A 22887-nucleotide genomic window follows, 5' to 3' on the forward strand; every position below is an offset into this window, starting at 1 on the left:
AGCAGGTAGTAGATGTCGAGGAGAACTTGGAGGATACGGAGATTAAGTTAAGATCTGAAATTACGCACGTGATAAAAAGCTTCAGAGACTTGAACAACAAAAATCATAAGAGTCTGGAAACCAGGTTAAACCAGGCGACCGAGGAGATGATTCATTCAAACGTTCGAGCGGTGAATTTATGTGAAAAAGCAACAGAAAAGAACCTACAAGAAATGAAAAACCTACGGGCGCAACAAGCGGAAACAGATGAGAAGATAGCCAATTGAAGGAGGCAGGGGGTCGAACCTCCTACTAGGAGTGTGGCATCGAGAATGTGTCCAAAGGCGCTTCTTTCGGAGAGAATCACTCGCCGATGAAGTTCGTGAATGAGCTGAAGGATTATTGGAATGCAGTGATCCCGAGCCAGGAAGAAACCGCTTACTTAATAGGAAGCTGCCTTAGAGGAAGCGAAAATTAAGAACTGGCGTAGTCGCCAAAACAAGACGGAGAACGAGAGATCAGGTGGCCAAAAGAGAGAGGAAAACTGTGGAACAAAAGACAAGCACTCCTAGTCTAATACCATGACTATAAGGACGCTAGCTGTGTCTGATGGAATGGACGAAGAGAAAGTCGAAGAGCCACCGAATCAGCAATCAACACAAAGACCGGAAAAATAAAAACACGCCCGTGCCATCCGTCGGGACACTCAAGGGGATGAGCACGGGAAACCAAAAAACTTTTATTAAAATGATCAATTCGAATGTGTAAAAGAAAAAAAACTGGCTAAGGAGAATATTGTCTATATTTTAACCTTAATCCAACGCCCCTAGATCAACGTGGCAGAAAGAGTGAACCGGGAGATTTTTAAATTTTTGCGTAGATAGTAGAACGATAATTCCCACAGTGTTAAAATTGATGGTTGTTTACCATGTTCTTAAAAGAAAAAGAGTAAAGTCTAATGTAAAAAAACTAAGTAAAGTGTAACTAAAAAAAAGTGTAAAAAAAGTACTTTAACTAAGTTTTACAAAGTGTAACTAAGTAAAGTTTTTTTTAAGCGTGAGAATCCGAGATAGAAGAGAATTTATTTCTTAATGGCTTCTCACTTAAGATTCCGTTAGATTTATTTAAACATTGCTTGACAGATTCTGATAGATTCTTACAAAATCTTGCGAAGTTGAGCGTTTTTACTTAGTTCATTGCGCATGCGTTCAGTGACAAAATTCGACAGACTCTGACAGACTCTCACAAAATCCGACAAGATCTGAATCAGAATATTGCGCAATTTCATGAGTGAGAAGCCCCTCGTTTATTTCTCAAATGTTTTCCCACGCGTACAATTAACGTGACCGTCGGTGAAAAAGAATCCCCCGACGATCGCTTTCTTCACATCCGTCGGTATAAGCACCTTCAAAACGACAAATTGCCTACAGCCTAAATTTTCGCGATCTTTGACATATTCGGACCGATACTCAACTTCTCACCATTTTTCGCACAGTGAGCTTATCTGTTAAGAAACTGAAGTTTCACTCCGCGACTTACCTGAAATAATTCAAAGTTTTGTTAATTATATTTTTATTTTTTACGCTGTGACTTACCTGGATGAAAAGCAGGGATTTAGTCACACGCCTTTTCCCATTTTCCGCGAAGTGAACTTACCTGTTAAAGAAACTGGACCACCACTCCGCGACTTACCTGTAATGATACCAAGTTTAGTTAATTACCTTTTTAGTTTTTACGCCGCGAACTTACCCATGCCGCAACCTACCTGGAAAGAAGCTGGAAATTAGTTACTTACCTTTATTTCATTTTTTCGCAAATTTGACTCACCCATTTAGAACAGGAGGTCTATTCCGCGACTCACTAGATATGAAGTCGAGTTCAGTTAATTAGCTCACCCTATGATTCTTCAGAAAGACCCAAATTTATTTTATTAGATTTTTCGGTATCACGAGTCGCCTTAAGTGAAACTTAAGTTACTTAAGCGTAACTTGATTTGTGGACGCAGTTTTCTGCTTTAGTAATAAAAGTAATCCAAATCAAATATCTCAGAATGACTAAACTTCATACTCTAGAACATTTAGCTTTGTTCAGTTGTGTAATGTTTGTCAAATAAAATTTAATATCTAGACAACCGTTCGTTTAATCGACTCTGCGATAATTTTGATTTAATAAAATAGAGCTATCCACGTGTCAATTGATTTTAAAAAATTAAAAAAAATGTTTATCAATTTTTAGAATGATTGAACATGTGCGAGTTTCTTATTATTTATGACATTTTTATTTTCTAAATATTAATCTCAGAAAGCATAATGAAAAATTTTTAAAATTATAAAAGACATTTTTTCTCAAGTGAGCTTTACTTTCTCTCCATTTTCAATTTCATCCAAAAATATTTTATAGTAGCCCAAAACTCATTTAGTCGCAAATATTATTTTCTTTTTGCTAAAATTCAAGCTTTTCGCTGTGCTCCATATTTTTTAATTTTTTTAAGTGTGTGCAATAAAAGTAGAGTAATTTTAATTTTTTGTAAAAGAGAAATAAAATTTAATAATGTTTGGGTATTTACATATAAAAATCCATATCTTAAAGTGTGTAACAATATATTTAAACATTTCTTTTTTATAAAAATGGCTGGCTTTATCCTCTTGTTACTTAATATACTATTCTCCGAGGATCTTGCATGGGCGATTTACTACAAGTCGTAATTTAAAATCTGGAACAAAAAACCAAAATGATTTTAAATGAAGATGCTAAAGCTAGTCAACTACGTAGGATTTTTTAGATAAATTAAAATTTTCCAATTATGTGATTAATTTTCAAGCAATTTTTTTATCGTATTTCTTTTTAATATTGACGCCAGTTTTTTTAATTGATATTTCTTAAAAATCCTACGTAGTTCACTATAACTACACGGAGAGAAATCTGTTGCTCTTAGCGCATGAGCAGGCCGTACTAAAAGTGCATACACACCACCATGCGTAAGTTGCAAGAAATCCATGCTGATTTTTCATGGATTTGAGCAAATGTGGCACAAGTGGAAAAAAGCTGTGCAAAGTTAGCACCGGCCTTTGCAAAATTAGGTGCGGACGTCTATGCGAAAAGCGAACCAAAATGTCTCTAGCGTTATTCGTAACATATTTCTTTCCGTGTACGTAGTTCATGCAAAATCATTTTGGGTTTTTTAGGATGTCTTAAAAGGATTGAGAAAAAAATTCCCTGACTTTTCTTGACTTTTTACCATTTTCATTTCTGCTTTCTTGGGACAAAAATATGGTAACTGACATATTTAACAATAAATTAATATCTAATGATAGAAACAAACGGTAATAAAAATCTCCATAAATTTTGTTACTCGACAATATCAAGTTTAAAATCAGACATCAAATTCATCATCAAGAACACAAAACTTTTGCACCGTGAGTAAAAAGAGTGTAAAGTTTTTAAATTCGTCAGTCTTAAATAAATATAAGTTGGACGGAAAAATATCAACGTTGATACTTTAAATAACAATTTTTGAACAATATGTACTACATTTTTTATCATTGAAGTAAATTAAGGGCATTCATCCATTTCAGAGTAAAATAATTTTTTTTATGTCAATGTAATCTAAATAATAATTTGTTGTCACAAGTGATAATAAATTTTGAGCATTTGGTAGATTCAAAATTTATACTGCACGCGCCGAATAAATTGAAGGTCACATTTTTATTTACCTAACATGTTGCTCATAACTCAGACTACATTTAACTTAAGAAATTTAAATACTTTGGAAAATTGGTATTTCTATTAGTTTCGCCTAGGCTTCAACTATTGAAGATCATTTTAATTATAAAGTCTTAGTGTAAAATTATGTTACAGTGATAACACATTTTTAAGTAAACTGTAAATTTGGCTATATATTATATTTAAAAGATTTCGATAGTCAAAAGCAACGAGAATTTTTTTAATTATTTTTGAAATATGTTGCCAAGAAATTTTTATACTTTCTATTTATTTCTGACTTTCAATTTAATAATATTTGCACAAGCAAATAGATATCGTTTGCCTGACAATGTAATACCTCAAAGTTATAAATTATTTTTAAATCCTGATATAACTGCTAAAGTTGGAACATTTAATGGAAATGTGTCTATTAAAATAGATGTTTTAAGTACAACTAACAATATTACACTTCACGCATCAAATTTGACAGTTGACATTGCACATACAACTCTAAAAAATGGAATAGATGAGTTTTTACCAATAAGTCAACGAATGGTTCTATCTACTGAATTTTTAATAATTAATTTTATAGACGATTTGAATCCAGGAGCTTATGAACTTAATTTAAAATTTAAAGGATATATACATGATCATCAATTATATGGATTTTTTAGAAGTTCGTATAATGATGAAAGAAAACAAAAAATGTAAGTCATTAATATTTAAATCAAGAAAAATTAAATTAAAGGAAATAATTTAAATGCTTCTTAAAATTTACAGATTTTACGCTTTAACACATTTTGAACCGACTTTTGCTCGTCAAGTGTTTCCATGTTGGGATGAGCCGGCATTGAAAGCAAAATTCGAAATTAATATTCAACATTTTCCAAATTATACAGCTCTTTCTAATATGCCAGTACTTGAAAAAATGAATAATTTAACAGAAGAGGGGAAAATTTGGACAAAATTTAAGAAAACGCCATTATTATCAACGTACACATTAGCATTCGCAGTTTCTGATTTTAAAAATGTTACCAACAAATTTGGAAACTATACAGTTTGGGCAAGTCGAACTGTTTCTGACAAAAGTATTGAATATGGTTTTAATGTTGGCTTAAAAGCATTTGATGCTATGGAAACATTTCTCGGTGTTCCATATTCCCTTCCAAAAATAGATATCTTCCTTGCACATGAATTTGAAATGAGTGGAATGGAAAATTATGGATTAATTATTATAAAGTAGAATAATTTTATTTTCATATTATTGGGCTTATTTAATTAAATATTTAAATAAACTCAGCTAATTGAGAAATTATTTGTCTAGACAAAGAAATTTTCTGACGTACAATACGACACGAACAGGATATTTTAATAAAATTAGTAAAATTGTATGTCATGAAATAATTCATCAATGGATAGGAAATCTAGTTTCTCCTGCATGGTGGTCGGATTTATGGTTAACCGAGGGTTTACCGACCTATTTTGAAAGTTTAATTAATAGAAAGGTAAGTGTGAACAAAAATAGTAATTAGAGTATTGTTAATTGTACTAAAAATAATCAAAAAATTATTTTTATTATCATCAGATTTCTGTAGATGGAAGTTCTGACGCTTTGACACAGTCTCTGTACTCAAACATGTGGGAAAGTTTCAATGAAGAAGATCTTTTAAATAATCTACCTATTTATCGAAATATTAGTGATGCATCTAATGTATTTGATAGCGTTACACAATTATATATGAAATGTAAGTAACTAATTATATTCATTTAATCGCATTAACCTTAACATTATAAAATAGAATAAGTATTTAACAATTCATAAACATGTGAAGGAGAAAATATTACCCATTTTTGCTAAATTTTAATTGTTTTACAGCACCTGTTATTATCAATATGTTGTCTAACATCGTAACTAAACAGGTTCTTCACAGAGCAGTCAAGAACATGGTGAAAAACTTGTAAGTTATGTTATATGTTTTAGAGAAAGTTAATTAATTTCTATTATTATTATTTATAAGAGAAGACGTCAAATAGTCTCCTAGTGCAGGCAGTGTCACTGACAGGATGTCAAGACTCCTTAAAAAACTGAAAGGTCATGATAATTTTCATACTAAGCAAAAACTCCATCCAGAAGACGTCAAATTGACAACTAGTGCAGGCTATCTAGTCGTCAGGATGTCGAGACTTTCTAAAAAGTGACTGGTCATGATAATATTTCCACTGAAACGAAAACTCCCCATAGAAGACGTCAAATACATACCTAGTGCAGGTTCTCTAATTGTCAGGGTGATAACACGTTTCTTTAAAAGTGACAGGACTGAACTGTAACTGACTGCCTCTCCATTTCATTGGGCACCAGTTTTCTTGTCTTCTGGGTACTATCTATCTTTCGCCTAGACTTGCTTGAGAGAGTAATTCTTTCTCCAGAGTCGATTAAAAGAATTCAATGCTATCTGAAGGGTTTTTACTATCCCGACGTACCTAGTAGTTGATTAGCAAGATATAGATTTAGCATGCCATGCTACTTGAATGCATTACTATTGTCTAAAAACAGAACCACTGCGAGGTCTCCGCTGGTAGTGCACGAGGCTTGTTCTCGCTAATTTACTCCATTGCGATGGAGTATTATCGGGACCAATACGATTCCAACTAACTGCTTTTTCTTTTCATCGGGTACCAGTCTTTTTGTATTCTGGGCAAAGTCTAGCTTGTTGTACTAACATTTGTGGAAGAAACTTGTTCCCTCTTGTTAAGATCCCATCAAACCCTTCCTCTTCTAGTTCGTCTTCCTTCATCGGATGACGGTTGTTAAGCACCTTAATCAATCCCAAATTATTATGTTGAAATACCAGTTGGACATCGCGTCGCCCTACTAGCTAAGATTCTTCTTCACCTGACAGGTCTTCAACATCTTTGTTGACATTGGCTATATTAGAATAATTACTGAGGAAAGAATTACACTGAAACTCCTAACAGAGTCTGACCCCAGAAAGATGCTAATTGTGATGGCGACGCATAGAGACGCCAGGAGACGTCTCTAATGTCTAACAATTTCACAAACCGTGAGAAGGATATGTTTGAACACAATTGATTTTGAACATATATATTTCATTAACAAAAATGTCTAAAGTCTTTATTCTGTCGAATATCCTTTACAAAAAAAACTATGCCTCCTTTTTATGATTTTAAATATTTACCATTGAAGAGACAGAATTATTTTATCCCAAATAATTAAACATTTCTTTATTACAGTCAATATCAAACGATAACAATGGATCAGTTCTTAGAATTAATTCAACAGTCAATAGATAATTCCAATTTTCCTCAAATGTACGGAGAATTTGATGTAAAAGCATTCTTGATGCCTTACCTTACTCAAGTCGGCTATCCAGTTATCAATGTTATCCGAAATAATGAAACTAAAAGAGTAAAATTAACTCAAGAATGTGTTGTATGCAAGGACAAAAATTCTACTAATCTTAAATGGACAGTTCCAATAACGTTTACAACACAATCGTCTCTTAATTTTCAATTACAACAAACTATAAATTTTCTTCTTCCTTCGAATAGAGAATTAATTATAAAGGTTAAACCAAAGGATTGGGTTATATTAAATATACAATCAATCGGTAACTATAAATATACGTATAAAGCATTTTGTTCCTAAACATAAATAAATTTTTTACTAAACTCTTTACAAGTATTTAGTAATCACTTCTAATTTTAAATTAAAATTTTTGCAGGCTATTATAGAGTTAACTATGACAATGTGACTTGGCAACAAATATCAGACTACATGAATTCAGAAAATTTTACGAATATTCACGTGAAAAATAGAATGAAGCTTTTGGAGGATGCTAGGTTTTTTGCAATTAAAGGAATAATGCCAATTAATACGTTTTATAATTTTCTTGCGTATGTCAAACGAGAAGCGGATGTTTTTATATGGAAAAATTTAATAGATATTATTATCAGTGTTTTACTTTATAAGGACCATAATGTAGTGGTAAGTTATCAATAATATTTTTATTTCGCAACATGTATAAACTTACATTCAGCAATATTATTTTCCAATGATATAATTTTAAACATAAATTTACATTTTAGGATATCTATAAAAATCTTGTAAAGTTAGCATTGGAGAATGTAAAACACGATATAAAAACTTTTGAAGAATTAAAGGCTGCATCAAATGGACTTATTTTAGATTATTGTTTGACAAGACAAGATATATGTAGACAAATTTTTCATAAGTATAACTGACAAGTACAGGCAAGTGCGAGTACTTCTAATTCGAAGTCGTACTTTAGACGCAAAGTTTAGTGAATAAGATACTTTATAAGAAATTTCTACGGGGGCACTTGTAACGCTAGTATTAAGACAAAAAGGCGAGTGTAAAATATATAAGTTAAAAAAATAAATATTAGTAATTATCAGTTGTACCGATCCATTTCGATTTTTTAGTTTTCATAAAAATTCCATCCCTTGATTGTCTTCCCAATGGATAATATATCGCGCTAGCCACACAGTATAAATATCTAAAGTCGTAAAATTTATTTTAATAAAAAAGTTGCTGTCAAAGGAAAGTTAGTGAATAGTTAAGATTTTGTTAGGTCAGGATTTTGTCACCAGAACCTCCGAGTAGTCCCACTGTAACTACATAAGGCTTGTCCTCCCAAACCAATTTTCAGTTTTCCACCTTTCTCACATAGGATACTACTACATCTAACTTCATGTAATATTTGTTGGGTTGTAAGCCCATCACTTTCCTGCTGTTTAGTTAAAAGTTCAATTTCAAATATAAAAAGAATCACATTTCTTGTTTTTATTGTTACAAAGAAAAGGTTCAATAAATTAATTGCACTAAATATTCTCAAATTAAAAATCATATTTATTCATAATATGGAGAGATTAAGTTAAATTATTAAACAATTGCAAAATTAATTCATATTGAGTCGAAGGAACATCATTCGTTTCTGTCTGACGACCGATTGCCGAAGCCCTACACCTTTTGGACCTTAGTCCTGAGCAAAAAGACAATATTTGGCAACTTTTTTTTTTCATGATTTAGAAAAATACAAAATTTACGAAAATGTGGCAACATGGTTCAAGGTTTTTACTTAAATAAGCTCTTTTTTTTAAAGTACGATCCTTTAGGTAAGGGTTAGGTACAGAGAGTCATAAACCCAGGTATCGGATATTATATTATTATCCTGTGGTTGCAACCATTTATAACGTAATTGCAATGGACTCAAGTATTCCTTTTGCCATCGTTGCCCGAAATGTTGATTCATTTGCTGCAGATGTTGATATCGATTCAGCCGATTCTGTTTGATATGTCGTTGATCTGGTTCAGGTACAGCCAAAAGAGAGTCTCCAATTAAGAAGTGACCAGGGGTTAAAAGAGTTAAGTTGTTAGGATCGGTTGAAAGATGAGATAATGGATGTGAATTCAGACATGCTTTCACTTGTGTTAGAACAGTATACAATTCTTCGTAAGTTAGGCGGGTTTTACCTACCACACGATACAAATTATGTTTTGCTGATTTTCCCGCTCTTTCCTACAGACCACCAAAATGAGGTGCTGCAGGAGGAATCATTGACCATTCGATTTGTTGATTTGATAAAAGATTCAATACATTTTCTTAAAATTCGCTGTTTGATAATAAAGATTTTAACTCTTTCAATTCATTTTTTGCGCCAACAAAATTTGTTCCATTATTAGAAAAAATGTTTTTAAATAAACCTCGTCTTAATACAAATCGTCGTAAACAATTTAAGAAAGCCAATAGGTTGTGTGCTAATTCAATATGCACTGCCTTTGTTGCGAAACATACAAATATACGCTTTTAATAGTATACGACTGCGAGATCTTTCGATAAGATGATATGGTCCAGCATAATCAACGCCTGATGTGTAAAAAGGCCGTTCTGGGGTAACACGAGCTGTTGGCAAATTTGCCATGATATATTTGATTTTTGATGGTTTCATTTTAAAACATTTAATACAATTTCGTAATATTCCTTTTACGGCATTTTTACACGCAATCGGGCAATATTTAGTTCGCAATGATGCCATTACAGTTTGACATCCTGCATGTAAAAGACGCAAATGTTCATACTGAATTAACAAACGAGTCAAGCGATTGTTTGGCGATAAAATAATCGGATGCTTTTAATTGAAAGATACTGGTGCATTTTCTAATCGACCACCCACCCTAAATAATCCCTCTGTGTCAAGGAAAGGATTTAAACCCTGAAAGCTTAGGCCCTTTTTTTGCATTGTTAATAAATCGCATACAATAAGCAGTGGCTTGAATCAAAGAAGTTAATTTGAAAATACGTTCCAGTAAAGAAAAGTTCACTACTGTGTTAACAAGAAGTGTGCACTCGCGCTTGCATTCCTCTGGCATTTCAAGTACACGTTCATTTTCTTGATTTGTCCACGATTCTTCATTTTGTAATAGATATTCGGGTCCATTCCACCAAAGTTTGTTGTCCTGTAGATCCATTGGATTTATTCCTCTTGACATTAAGTCAGCAGGGTTATCCGAATAGGAAACATGATTCCAATTTCCATTTGTTAGAGTTTGAATTTCACTTGTGCTATTGGCTACATAGGTTTTCCAATGATTTGGAAGAGATTTTATCCATTGTAAAACAATTGTTGAGTCGGACCAAAAGAATTCATTCTCCAATTTTACTGTGAGCGCTCTACATACCGAGTCTAATAGTTGTGCAAGTAACACCGCTCCTAAAAGTTCAAGTGTTGGTAGTGTGATTTTTTTATTGGTTGATTTAGCACATAATAAATGTACATGATATTTGTTTGACTCACCTGTTGATTGAATGAATATACAAGCTCTATATGCCGTTTCTGAATCATCGCTAAATCCGTGAAGTTGAATATTCCGTGCATTATCTGCAATAACTCGACGCTCAATTGTAACCCAATATATCAAAAATCTGAGCAATTCTTGATAATATTTTTCGTTTAGTAAATTTTGATTCTATTGACTGTTTTACTGCATATTTTAATTTGTCCTGATTGGAGTTCCACACGAGTCCTACTGTTTTTGGCACTTTGTTGTCGTGTAATATTTTGTTCTTGTGAATTAAATCTTTGTTTTCAAAGACTCGGTTGTCATTTGAACAACACTTTCTCAATACGAATCCATAATCTGACAATAGTTTATTTAATTGATTCTTTATTGTCACAATTTCTTCCAGTGATTCTCCTTCTGTTAAAAGATCATCAACGTAAAAATCCCTAATGATAATTTCACTCATGATTGGAAATCTTTTCTTATTCTCTTCGCCGATTTGTCGTAAAGTTCTTGTTGCTAAAAACGGCGCTGACGTTGTTTCATATGTGACTGTTGTTAATCGATAATCTTGAATTGGTTCTGTTGAATCCTTTCTCCAAAGAATTCGTTGTTAATCCTGTTGATTTCTAGAAATTTTTATTTGCTGATACATTTGAGCTATGTCGGATGATAATACGATTTTATGTTGCCGAAATCGTATAACAATTGAGAATAAATCACATTGTACGGTGGGTCCAGTATGTTGTGTATCAATTAAAGATACTCCAGACGAAGTTTCTGATGATCCATCATATATTACTCTGATGTCGCTCGTGGTACTGCTTTCCTTGAAGACGGCATGATGTGGCAGATAACATGGTGGCTTGGTAGTGTGTAGATCTTCTGTAGGAATTGGCTCCATGTGTTCTTGATTTTCATAATCATCCATAAATTCGATGTGTCGTTTTTTGATTTCAGGTTGTTTCTTAAATTTGCGTTCCATTGCCAATAGTCTCTTTTCTGCCATATTTCGAGATTGTTGATTAGTTATCAAATTACAAGATAGTTTTTTCTTTGGCTTTTGAGTGCAAAGTTCCATTGGTCCAGCCCTGTTGCGTCTTCTGTATAGTAGGTTAATCGTCGCGTAATTTAATTTGTCCTACACATAATAATTTTCAAAAAAGTCCTGCGCTAATTAATAGGTCTACAGGTCGAGTTTAAAAATATGCAGGATCAGCTAATGTAATTCCTAATGGGACTTCAATGTCGTTTCGTCGTAAAGGTATATTAGGCATGTCTTCTGTAATTTCTGAGGTTACTAAACAATCGATATTTTTAGAGAATCTTGTGCAGGTTGATTCAATGGTAACAGATACACTGTGTTGAGGTTCGTATGTAGTGTTACCTACTCCAGATATAACAACGTCCAAAGTTGACAAGGGTAATTTTAATTGCTAACAAAGGTCTAATCCAAACAATTGCAGTTCCAAATAGAATATGTTCTCTGGAAGATGCTTTCGTTAGTAAAATAGTTTTAACATTTGTGTCAGTTTCTGATGTGATTTCTGAATTTGTTGTTGGTTCTTGAGGAGTTCGATCGCAATAGCAATAGCAAAGTGTAATGTTTCGCTGGGCATTTTTTACAGGAACCGAAAGTGCATTGTTTATTGCGGTGTTCAATAGATAAACGGTTGAAACAAACGCGAAGGCGCATCACTTCTTGAATTCTTTCCTCTACTGGAAGTTTTAAAAGTTTTTCACAATTATAAAGTGCATGATTTTCATTACATAACGACACGATTTTTTAGTAGTCGCATGTGAGGCTAACCGTTCTCCACCCTTGGAATGAGTATCTTTAGAATTTGGTTTGTTTTTATTAACATGGTTATTCGATGTTTCTTGCTTTTCAATCATAGTTTTTTGCAGATATTTACAATGAGTTTCGAGAAAAGTTGCCAATAAACAAATAAATGATTACAGTATCCCAACTTTCAATCTTTTCCCCTAAAGATTTCAGAGACAAGAGATGATTGTTAGTATCGTCTATTAATTGTCTTAATGTCACGAATGAGAGTTTTGTAACACATGGTGTGTCAAATAATGCCTTGATGTGGTAGTGGGTTAATAAAGATGAATCTTCATACCTAACTAAACTGTTCCACTTTTCAGTGACAGTTTGTGTCAAAACTTGGCAAAGAGGTTTACAAATTCTTGTTTGATTCTTGGTTAGACATTTAATGTAATTGTAGTAAATGAGAGTAAATAACAAACTCGTTTGTTTAACTTCAGAATAACTCTCCTTCTGAATTTTTTACTCGAAAAATTTTACTCCTTACTCGCATTGATTGACATTTACTCCCAAAAATTTTTAAAGTGTAGTTAATAAAATCATTAAACATAAATGCTTAAAGAAACAAAAACTTAATACAAAACTATAAAATGTTTGAAAGAAAAATATGAATAAATTAACCAATTCAATTCAAACAATATATTAACTTTTGTTTCTTCTACTCAATGATAAATTTTAAATAGAATTTTTAATAGAATACTCTCTAAAAAATAATAAATTGAAATCTGTGTGCTGTGAAAATACACATTAAGAACTTTACGCTTTTAAAAATAGTAGATTAAAGAACACCTGTCCTATTGTAATATTTTCTTATAAAATTTGTATATGTTAACTTTTATTTCAATTGCGAAGCAGTATCAAAATGATTTCAAAGAAATTTAAATATTTCACATTATAATCAATATAGGAACCTTCATGTATTCAATTAGTTTAACAATAAAGCACCTTACTTTCTATAGCAGAATATTTTCTATTTAATTATGAACAATTTCTTTTATTTTCAGTATAAAAAAGCAAAAATAACTGTTATTTTACTAAAATAAGTATAAATATTAAGAAATTTACTAAAAGAGTTGTAATTTCTAAAAAAGAATTAATCGATAAAGACCATAAAATAACATAAAATTATAAAATACATAACTTGCGGAAGAATATTTTCTAAAATGATATTTATAATTTGTTCATTTTTCTTATTTGGGGTAAGTTTTAAATTGAATGCTAATTTTTTATAATAAAATTAATTACTAATATAATCTGTAATTATGAATTGGACAATTATAAACTAAATATAAAATCATAATTAAAGACTTTAATTGATTAAATGACATTATTATATAGTTAAAAAATATTTAATTTTTAAAATGTCAAACTACTCAAGTTTCAATACAGCTTTTTAGTTAAGAATTTTATTAGAAAAATATTTTTTTTAGAACGCACATTCTTTTGATGTTAGCGATTTGTGGAATCAGAAGAATTTCCTCATTTCCTCATTTACTAATCTCGATCAATTAGAAACAAATTTAACTAAAGCTGAATTCAAGACTTCCTACTTAAAAACCTATAGTAATATATTTCATGCAAGCACAAACAGAGTGAGTATTATTTTTTTAAAAATTCGAAAAAATAAATAAATTGTTATTAATTTTTTCTTTCATTAAATATAAGTTATTCTTGATAATTAATTGTAATTTGGAATTATTATTGTTTAATGATAATTTTATTTAATTTTCAATCGTAATTAAGAACTAATTACAGCTAAATGAAAGTAAATAATAATTCCTGCATATAATTATGAATAAATTAAAATTTGTTTTGTTCATTTTCATGCAGGCTCTTCACAACGCTTACGCAAATTTAAATGGAGAAAGAAAAGACCAATGTTTAGTCATATATGAAAATTATGTAAATTCGAGAAATTCATCTTTAGATCAAGCAAACGAATGTTATGAAACTGTTTTCCGAAAATTCAATTTCAAGAGTGCTAATATGCAGGATGTTTTTAATAATTACAAGTTGTTCCTACAACTTTTAAATATCACTGACAATGAAATTGAAAGTAGAATAAAAAGCACTGGAGTCATAATTCATAATAAAAGCGTTTCTAATGAAGATTCTCGAAAAGCATATTTAGACACTTCCGACTTTACACTTCAGGTGAACATACTGTTTAAAATATTTTTATAAAAATAGAACATACTAAAATAATTAATTTTATCTGAGACATGGATTAGCGTCGTTTAAATCTGTGAATCAAGTTGAGAAGATTTGGGATAGCGGTTCCTAATTTGTCTATCCCTCTTCTTTTTATTCTGCGCGCGCTTCTTACTGAATAGCGCGTTTAAAAAAACGCTAGTTCCTGATCTAATAGTAAAAATATCTAAAAATTAAACCTGTTTTTAATTTTTTCAGACATATCTTAAAGTAAACAAAAAATACGAAGTTATTTATCGTAATAGTCGACAGATGATTGAACTTGTTGAACATATGTCACCAGACTTAAAACAATGCGAGGAAGCGATGAGTGAACAAAAAGAAAAATTATTTACCCATGAAGTAGAGACTTGTGCTAATGTTGTAATAGCTAGAAATTAAATAATTTTAATTAATATTAATAATAGTAATAATAATAATTAAATAAATTTATTTGCATAACTATCTAGGGTTATTTAATTACTCAGTGCTTTTCCTTAATTTCCACGTCCAGGGGGTCGATTCTGTAACTTTCCCACTTCCCACTCTCATTTCCCACCTTCCACACTCACATCCCACCTTTAACTTTTCACTCTCACTGTCCACATTCAACTTCCCACTCCCACCTTCCACTCTCACTTCCCACCTTCCACTGTCACTTCCTACTTTTTACTTTCACTTCCCTTCTTCAACTTTCCACTCTCACCACCCACTCCCACTTCCAACCTTCACTCTTACATCACAGTCCCACTTTCCACCTTCCAATTTTCACTCTCACTTCTCAATCTCATTTCACCCCTCTCATTTCCCACTCCCACCTTCCACTTTCCACTCTCACTTCCCACTTTTTACTTACACTTTCCTTCTCCCACTTTCCACTCTCACTAACCACTTCCAACCTTCACTCTCACTTCACACTCCTACTTCTCACCTTCCACTTTTCACTCTCACTTCCAACCTTCACTCTCACTTTAAACTCCCACCTTCCACTCTCACTTCCCACCTTCCACTTTTCACTCTCGCTTCTCAATCTCATGTCACCCTTCTTACTTCCCACCTTCCACTCTCACTTCACACTCCCACTTTTCACTCTCATTTCTATTTCCCACTTTTACTTCCAACCTTCCATTTTTCACACCTTTTTTACACTCACACTTACTCCTCTCACTATCTACACTATCGGCGGAAATTGTGTGACCGCTAACACCTCGAGCTAATAAAAAACACACCCGCACAAAAACAGTGATAACTCCTTCAAAAATGAAGCTAGATGCTTTTTTTTAAATTGCATTGGAAAGCTTATTAAATTTCCAATGAAATGGCACTATTTTCATTTGCATTGCATGAATAGGAAGCGAGATATCATGTTATAAACACAACAAAATAATTCTATTTTTTTTTAATTTCTTACACTGACTTTAATTCCTGGCAAAATTTAGAAAAGTTTATGGAACAAATTTTTACTTTCACAGACTATTCCTTTTAATCTAAGCTTTAAATAGAGACCAAGAATAGTAAAAAATATTAACGGGTTTCTGAGATATTAAAAAATTGTCTGACCGTGCGAAGCAAAATTTTCAATCATCGATTTTTCTAATTCGCCGTTGATTAAGTTGTGTGGCTATGAAAAAAGTTTCGAAAATTAATTTTGCCAAGTGCAAAAAAAATATAATTATTTTGTTGTGTTTATAACATGATATCTCGCTTCCTATTCATGCAATGCAAATAAAAATAGTGTCATTTCATTGGAAATTTAATAAGCTTTCCAATGCAATTTAAAAAAAACATCTAGCTTCATTTTTGACGGAGTTATCACTGTATTTGTGCGGGTGTGTTTTTTAATAGCTCGAGCTGTTAACAGACGCACAATTTCCACCGGTAGTGTACCTTGCACTCTTAATCGTTAATTAGGTATTAGTGGAAAGTGAAAATGTAAAATTGGAGTGAAAAGTGAGAGTTAAAAGTAGAAAGTGAAAGGGGAATGTGGGAAGTCAAAGTGTGAGTAGAAAGTGGAATGTGATAAGTGAGACATGAAAGTGGAATGTGAAAAGTGGAAGGAGGGAGTGGAATGTGAGAAGTCAAAGTGGGTGTGGGAAGTGAGAGTGTGAATGTTACAGAATGTGGGAAGTAAATGTGGAAAATAGAAATGAGTGTGAAAAATGAAAGTGGATAGTGGGAGGTGAGGGTTGGAAGTGAGAGTGGGAAGTGGAAGGTGGGAGTAGGCAGTGAGAGTGGAAAGTAGGAAGTGGGGAGTAAGAGTGAAAAGTGGAAGGTGGGAACTGGGACTGAGAAATGAGAGTGGGAAGTGGAAGGTAGGAAGTGGGAGTGAAAAGTGGAAGGTAGGAGTGGTGAAATGATAGTGGGAAGTGAGATTGAAAAGTGGAAGATGTAAAGTGAGAGTGGAAAGTGGGTAGTGGAAGATGGGAAGTGTGAGTGAAAAGTGGGTAGTGAGAGTGAAAAGTGGAAGATGGGAAATGTGAGTGAAAAGTGGGAAGTGAAAGTGGAAGGTTAGAAGTGAGAGTGAAAAGTTGAAGGTAGGAGTGGTGAAATGAGAGTGGGAAGTGAGATTGAAAAGTGGAAGGTGTAAAGTGAGAGTGGAAAGTGGAAGATGGGAAGTGTGAGTGGAAGGTGGGAAGTGGGAGTGGGAAGTGAGAGTGGAAGGTGGGAAGTAGAAGGTTGGAGTGGAAAGTGGGAGTGGGAATGTTACAGAATCGACCACCAGAAGTCCATGGAAAATTAGTAAACTAGTTAATTGAATATGTTTCAGCATTCGTCGTATGTCTTAGCAGATCTTCTCGATGAGATTATTGGTGATATTTAAATAAATTTATACTTAAATCTTTGACCGCTTTACGCGAATTATTAAGTTAATTAAAATCGAGTTACAATCCTAATATTCGGATACTACTAAACGTCCACTAAATCCTGTAATGTCCGTTGTTAACTGAGTTAAGTACACTCTAAAATATTTTGGATATTCCATTGCAAACTAAATAACTGAAAGTGTAAATAAATTTCACTCTTATCTAGTTTTATTATGCTTCCCATGATGTTACCACGGGTCGTTATAATATTGAAAAAAAGTATGATATATTCACCGACTGATAATTCACGTAACCGGGACCAATGTGAATTTCTCAGTCGACAAACGCTGACAGTGACGAGACGACAAAGTGTACACGGTGGCTGGGCGAAAAAGGGCGTATCGTTTCACGATTTCTTCTCGTGAGTCTCTTGAGGGGATCGACGGGGAATGACCTGGCACCACCTCTTCTTCCTTCCCAGAAGCATGGAAGTGCCTATTCACGTTGTTGGTTGCGGTCACACCCACACTGTGAAACATCGCAAGTAGAAAAGACCACACAGCAAAGAAGCGTTGTTCGTTACTACTTCTTCTTCTTCTTTTTTTCTCCCCTCCTTTTTCTTTTCGTTTCCTTTCCTTCTACTCTATATAGGAACGCTCGACCTTCACTTAGCTTACACTTCCTGTCAGCAAAAACTGACCGAGATGACTCTTGAAACATCAAGAGACCTGGCGCCCGACGCCATTGATTTAGTGCAAGCGCGCTTAATATATATATACGTATATATATATAGAACGCTAAATTGCCCGGGTGCACGCCAGAAGTGTATATACCCTCTGCCTTTTGATACGCATGAGATATCAGAGATTGATTCACCTGCTGCTTTGATCATACTGCAATTTTTATACCGAAGCCCAACATTTCCACAGTCGCAATACTCGAATTGTTTCTGATCATAAGGCGGTGTCAGAATTGATATTTCAGAGCAGGTACAAAAACATATTTGTTTTGAGAACGCTCTTGAAAATGCTATTAGCATTTTGTACACTTAGATGATTCTTAAAAATTTAGTAATTTTACATTTTTCTCTCTCGTTGTTGTCTTAAAATTACTCTCTGCAAAACATTTTTCTATTATTTACGATTTGAAGAAGAATTAAAAGATATTTTAGGTTTTATGTAAATTGACCTATCATTACAAACAAATATAGATTCATTTACTTGATGTTTATTATTATTAATAATATCTAATTGTTTCTAATAATTATTTGTCATACTATTTCAATTTGAAACTTTTTTCCACTTTTGACTAATTTTGTCAGTTGAAACCACTATGAGAAGGAACAATATAAGATGTTTTCTAGATACACTCTAAGAACGCTTTGAATATAAGTATCTTTTGCTAACATAAAACGATACATTTATTCTCAAAGCGCTCATAGTGAGAACCTCGAAATCACTCATAGCCACATGAAGCGTCAAAGCATGACGCTCTTTATTATACAAGTGGGAAGACTCACGGATTTTCAATCAATTGTATAGGGGCGAAGTACATTTACATTTAAAGGGTATGTAAAATCGTAGAATGTTCTAGAAGCGTTTCGTTTGCTTTCTACACTTGATAATCAAATCATAACAAAAAATTAATAATTAACTTCTACATAATCAAGCCCTCAAGAAAGTGTTAAGGATCTTGTAATTTTTTTTACTATAGACCCCATAACCTGGATCCTTAGGAGTAACAAAAGCAGATCGTAAGTTTATTAAATATTAAATTTAAAGAAGTTAACAATTTTCCCGAATCAATCTACACAAATAAATTAAATATCTTAAATAAATCTCGATAAGCTCATGGGCTTCAATGTATCGACAGCACAGCTGCCCTAATACAGAAACCTGCTTAATTTGAAAAATATTTTCGAAATTAATTAATAATTTCAAAATTATCAAAGAACTCAGAAAAAACGAAATTATTAATTAATTTCGAAAATATTTTTCAAATTAAGCAGGTTTCTGTATTAGGGCAGCTGTGCTGTCGATACATTGAAGCCCATGAGCTTATCGAGATTTATTTAAGATATTTAATTTATTTGTGTATAGATTGATTCGGGAAAATTGTTAACTTCTTCAAATTTAATATTTAATCACCGAATGATAAATTCACTTCCTTCAATTTATTGAATATTCTTAAGGGCCATGTTCATAGAGAAAATTTAATACCTATCCCAATTCATCAAAAGTTATTTTTAGTTCATTCAAAGGAGCTACCCAAAATTACAGAGAGTGAAAAAATTTAGTTTGACAGAACAAAGAGAAGAAACTTGAACTTTAGTTTCGAAACGATACTACCTTTTCATTTTACAGGAAATTAAGTCGACGCTTTTTCAGTAAACACTTTCTCTCTCTTTTGCCAGCTTTGTTGCTATTTGAAACTGAGGAATTCGTAACAACTGTTCCATTAAATAAATACCAGTTTTATGTTATGTTTTACATAGAATGAGCAAGTTCATCTGTAATCGGTTCATACCCAGGATAAATGCAACGATTCCTTTGGCTGGAAGTTAGCATTGACGATGATAAAATTGGCGATCATTTTAAAACACTATCTCAAGACCGCAACTCTCTTTCTCTCTCGTGAGAGACGCTAGCTTTTATTGCTGCCACTTTTACAGCCTCAGTGTGAAGGAACGCATTACATATTTTAAGGTCGTGTTTGTGAGTCTGCATCTCCCTCTCTTATGGCAATGCAAGAATGTCTTGTCGCCACGCATTTCACATCGTTTGCGATAACGTCTCGACAAACGTGTCACCAGGTTACTTAAACGCTTCTTGCAAAATCCAAGGGATGACAATGTGTGAATATCACAAATTGCACATATGTTTTCCAACGACTATAAACGAGTAATTTTTGTTAATTAATTTTCCATCCCGATGAAAAAATATTGAAGGGGAATATATTTTTAATTGAAAAGATAAAAATATAGTTTGGAAATTTCAGTGACGTTACTTCTTCAACAGTAATTTACCCAACATTCGTCATTTGAACATTAGGAGAAGATCATCGACACTGAGTATGAAGAGCATGGAATTGCAGAATGATTATCTTTCGTAGTCTGTAAATAACTCAAGGGAGAAGAATTGGAATAGATGTGCGCTCACGTAAATCAGATCAAGTCCCTATGAAACAAGATCATTTATCGGTAGGAACGTAGAATGATCATTTTCTATCCGAGAATTCATTGCCTCTAAAGGGTTCAATAAGTTCATTGATCCCGGCGCACGAAACGGTTCCTAATGCTGACGCGCTTCAGATTGAGAGCAAAGGAAACGATGGATAGATAGATCTTCACATCGCGTGAGCATTCAGGGAGATATACATATATATATATATATATATATATATATATATATACTTGCACGTGTAACCTGAGTACACTTTAGAACCGCGCCGAACACCATTTTCAGTAGCATCGCCGAGCTTAAGGGGCGCATTAGCAAATACCTCTCGAAAGTTTTAAGATAACGGAAAACCAGTTTTGCGGACCCCGACCTTTGCTTGGTGATCTAGAAGTGTTTCTAGTCATCAAAAGTGTCTATCGAACGAGATGAGTATATCATTTGTTTTACCTCGATCTGAAATGATGACCCTAAAATTTAAAATATTATTATTTGGTAAAATTAAAAATATCAAAAGGGTACTAAGCTTTTTTAATCTGTATGCAAGGAAATTACAGTTTTACGAAAATAGAATTTGAAAAGAAATTTAGCAACTTGTTATTCTTCTTTTTACAAATTGTGTGGGAGAAAGGATCAGGATATTGTTGATTAGTGACCGGGATTCTTTTATGGGGTTACTTGGAATTTCTCTTAAACGTCTTTGTTCCCTTAAATATATGCCACTTCTAATTTCGATTTCTCACCTTGGACTCGGTAAGCTTGGACTGTGAAACTAAATTCTCAAACAGCTCCTCCGCTGAATATATATAGTGCACCATCGCATCGTCAGTTCTTCAAGATGGTTATTAACATTTTAATAGCCTACTCATCCCGAAATGGACGCATCATCCGTTCGGACATTGATAATTACTACAATTTACTAATATGCAACACTTTCTCACACGTCTTTTCGGAACGAACCTAATTTTTACTGTTCGTGTTCCTTTTTTTCTCATGTTTCATTTTGTTTCGAAAAATTTTCTTTTTCTATATCTTATCGCAGACTTGTTTCTAGAGAGAGAGAGAGAGAGAGAGAGAGAAAATCAAAGTCGCCACTAATATGGACAGATCGCGCCCACGCGCCATATGGCCCACGCCTTTTACCATCATCGGCGACTGCGAAACATTTATTAACTTCAAATTTCCGTTATTCTTGATAGGCATCTAGTTTTCATACTTTCTTCGTTTAGATTTTAAATTTAGAGAAAAATTTTTCTCGCCAAGATTGATGGAAATAAATTCAGAACCAAAAATCATATTTGATTTTGTATAGCCTACTCATATCGTGAAATGGAATCTATTTCCATTTAAAGTAGAGAGAGAGAAAGAGAGAATTGTGAGCAATTTATTGACCGTTCTTCATTGTCGAAGCGTTAAAGGTAATTTTCGAGCAATCACGTGACCAGGATTACCGGCACTACCGCACGTGATATCAGGACGCGCAATCTAAAGTACCGCTAAAGGCAGAAAGAGCGGAAAAATCTTTCTACCTTATTTACTGCGTCCACTCGACTTGAAGATAGTCCTGCTGGCTCAACAGCAGCTGTCAGCTAACCTCGACCTCGCTTCACACTTCCTCACTGACAATGATATCCAGAATTCAAAACCATTAGCAATATAGAGTGGACAAAGATCAAAAGTGCTCCCAGTATTATTACGAACTTATTTTACAAAGTTTTACTGAAATTACAAAAAAGTAATTTAAAAAGGAATTTACTCCCTAGTGTCTTAAGAATGTTTATAGAATGTTCTACGTCTGACTTAGGAATGTTTTCAAAATAGTTCCAAGCAAGTCATTAGAACGTCCATAAGACAGCTTAAAGTATTTGAATTCATACAGCTTTAATTTATTTTTCCAAAGTATATTTTTAGAACCCTTCATGGACAGACATAACATTCTTTTCGACTGTTATCATGTGATCCTTTTGACGTCTATAGAATGCTTTTTGGATGACATTTTTTTATCCCATGCAATGAAATGAACTTCATTAATATATTTACTTCTCTAATTAATAATGCCTAACGTATAGACAAAATGTGATTCCCTTTTAAAATTCCCGTTGCAACTTGTTCTGGGTACCTTACTAAAAATTTTCAAAAAATGTTCTAAAATTGATAACCTTTGATAATTTAGAAATTATTAATTAATGTGGAAAAAATATTTTTCAGAATAAGCAGGTTTCTGTATTAGGACAGTTGTACTGTCGATAAATAAAATTAAGAATCTTATGTGAGAAATTTATTCGTAGAGATTTTTAACTTCTTTTACATTTTAATTTTAATGTTAAGTCGCTGATTATGAATCTGGTATTAGATTTTAGAAATTCAAAATGGCGGATCTAA

At 32.9% G+C, this 22887-nt stretch overlaps 3 protein-coding genes across 3 annotated transcripts; 2 read left to right on the forward strand and 1 right to left on the reverse strand.

Moving 5' to 3' along the window:
- The first annotated feature begins 3812 nt into the window (after positions 1 to 3812).
- Positions 3813 to 8091, forward strand: LOC122513049 (aminopeptidase Q-like). The gene is made up of 8 exons (XM_043629282.1): positions 3813 to 4388; positions 4462 to 4920; positions 5006 to 5186; positions 5267 to 5426; positions 5558 to 5639; positions 6934 to 7310; positions 7425 to 7687; positions 7789 to 8091. The coding sequence occupies exons 1-8, from the start codon at positions 3940 to 3942 to the stop codon at positions 7942 to 7944; spliced, it is 2127 nt and encodes a 708-aa protein (XP_043485217.1). The 5' UTR covers positions 3813 to 3939; the 3' UTR covers positions 7945 to 8091.
- A 1825-nt stretch (positions 8092 to 9916) lies between these two features.
- LOC122513057 lies at positions 9917 to 11513 on the reverse strand. Its single transcript, XM_043629291.1, has 4 exons — positions 11158 to 11513; positions 10851 to 11100; positions 10519 to 10690; positions 9917 to 10434 (listed from the first exon to the last, which is right to left on the reverse strand). The coding sequence occupies exons 1-4, from the start codon at positions 11511 to 11513 to the stop codon at positions 9917 to 9919; spliced, it is 1296 nt and encodes a 431-aa protein (XP_043485226.1).
- Positions 11514 to 13468: 1955 nt separating this feature from the next.
- On the forward strand, positions 13469 to 14990 carry LOC122513046. The gene is made up of 4 exons (XM_043629278.1): positions 13469 to 13534; positions 13766 to 13927; positions 14166 to 14489; positions 14745 to 14990. Exons 1-4 carry the CDS (start codon positions 13499 to 13501, stop codon positions 14925 to 14927), a joined length of 705 nt encoding a protein of 234 aa, XP_043485213.1. The 5' UTR covers positions 13469 to 13498; the 3' UTR covers positions 14928 to 14990.
- Positions 14991 to 22887: the final 7897 nt, after the last annotated feature.

The sequence above is a fragment of the Leptopilina heterotoma genome, unplaced genomic scaffold (genome assembly GCF_015476425.1).
Source record: "Leptopilina heterotoma isolate Lh14 unplaced genomic scaffold, ASM1547642v1 Lhet_131, whole genome shotgun sequence".
In the NCBI taxonomy this organism is placed as follows: Eukaryota; Metazoa; Arthropoda; class Insecta; order Hymenoptera; family Figitidae; genus Leptopilina; species Leptopilina heterotoma.

What these genes read in the sequence shown, in the direction of transcription:
- LOC122513049 (XM_043629282.1), top strand. Translation starts at nt 3,940, where the DNA reads ATGTTGCCAAGAAATTTTTATACTTTCTATTTATTTCTGACTTTCAAT. An exon ending in AAAGTTTAATTAATAGAAAG is followed by an intron (nt 5,187 to 5,266) that starts GTAAGTGTGAAC and finishes TATTATCATCAG; the next exon opens with ATTTCTGTAGATGGAAGTTC. An exon ending in ATTAAATATACAATCAATCG is followed by an intron (nt 7,311 to 7,424) that starts GTAACTATAAAT and finishes AAATTTTTGCAG; the next exon opens with GCTATTATAGAGTTAACTAT.
- LOC122513046 (XM_043629278.1), top strand. Translation starts at nt 13,499, where the DNA reads ATGATATTTATAATTTGTTCATTTTTCTTATTTGGG. An exon ending in GTTCATTTTTCTTATTTGGG is followed by an intron (nt 13,535 to 13,765) that starts GTAAGTTTTAAA and finishes TATTTTTTTTAG; the next exon opens with AACGCACATTCTTTTGATGT. An exon ending in CTTCCGACTTTACACTTCAG is followed by an intron (nt 14,490 to 14,744) that starts GTGAACATACTG and finishes TAATTTTTTCAG; the next exon opens with ACATATCTTAAAGTAAACAA.
- LOC122513057 (XM_043629291.1), bottom strand. Translation starts at nt 11,513, where the DNA reads ATGGCAGAAAAGAGACTATTGGCAATGGAACGCAAATTTAAGAAACAA. An exon ending in TCATCCGACATAGCTCAAAT is followed by an intron (nt 11,101 to 11,157) that starts GTATCAGCAAAT and finishes AATTCTTTGGAG; the next exon opens with AAAGGATTCAACAGAACCAA. An exon ending in TATTGTCAGATTATGGATTC is followed by an intron (nt 10,691 to 10,850) that starts GTATTGAGAAAG and finishes AACAGTCAATAG; the next exon opens with AATCAAAATTTACTAAACGA.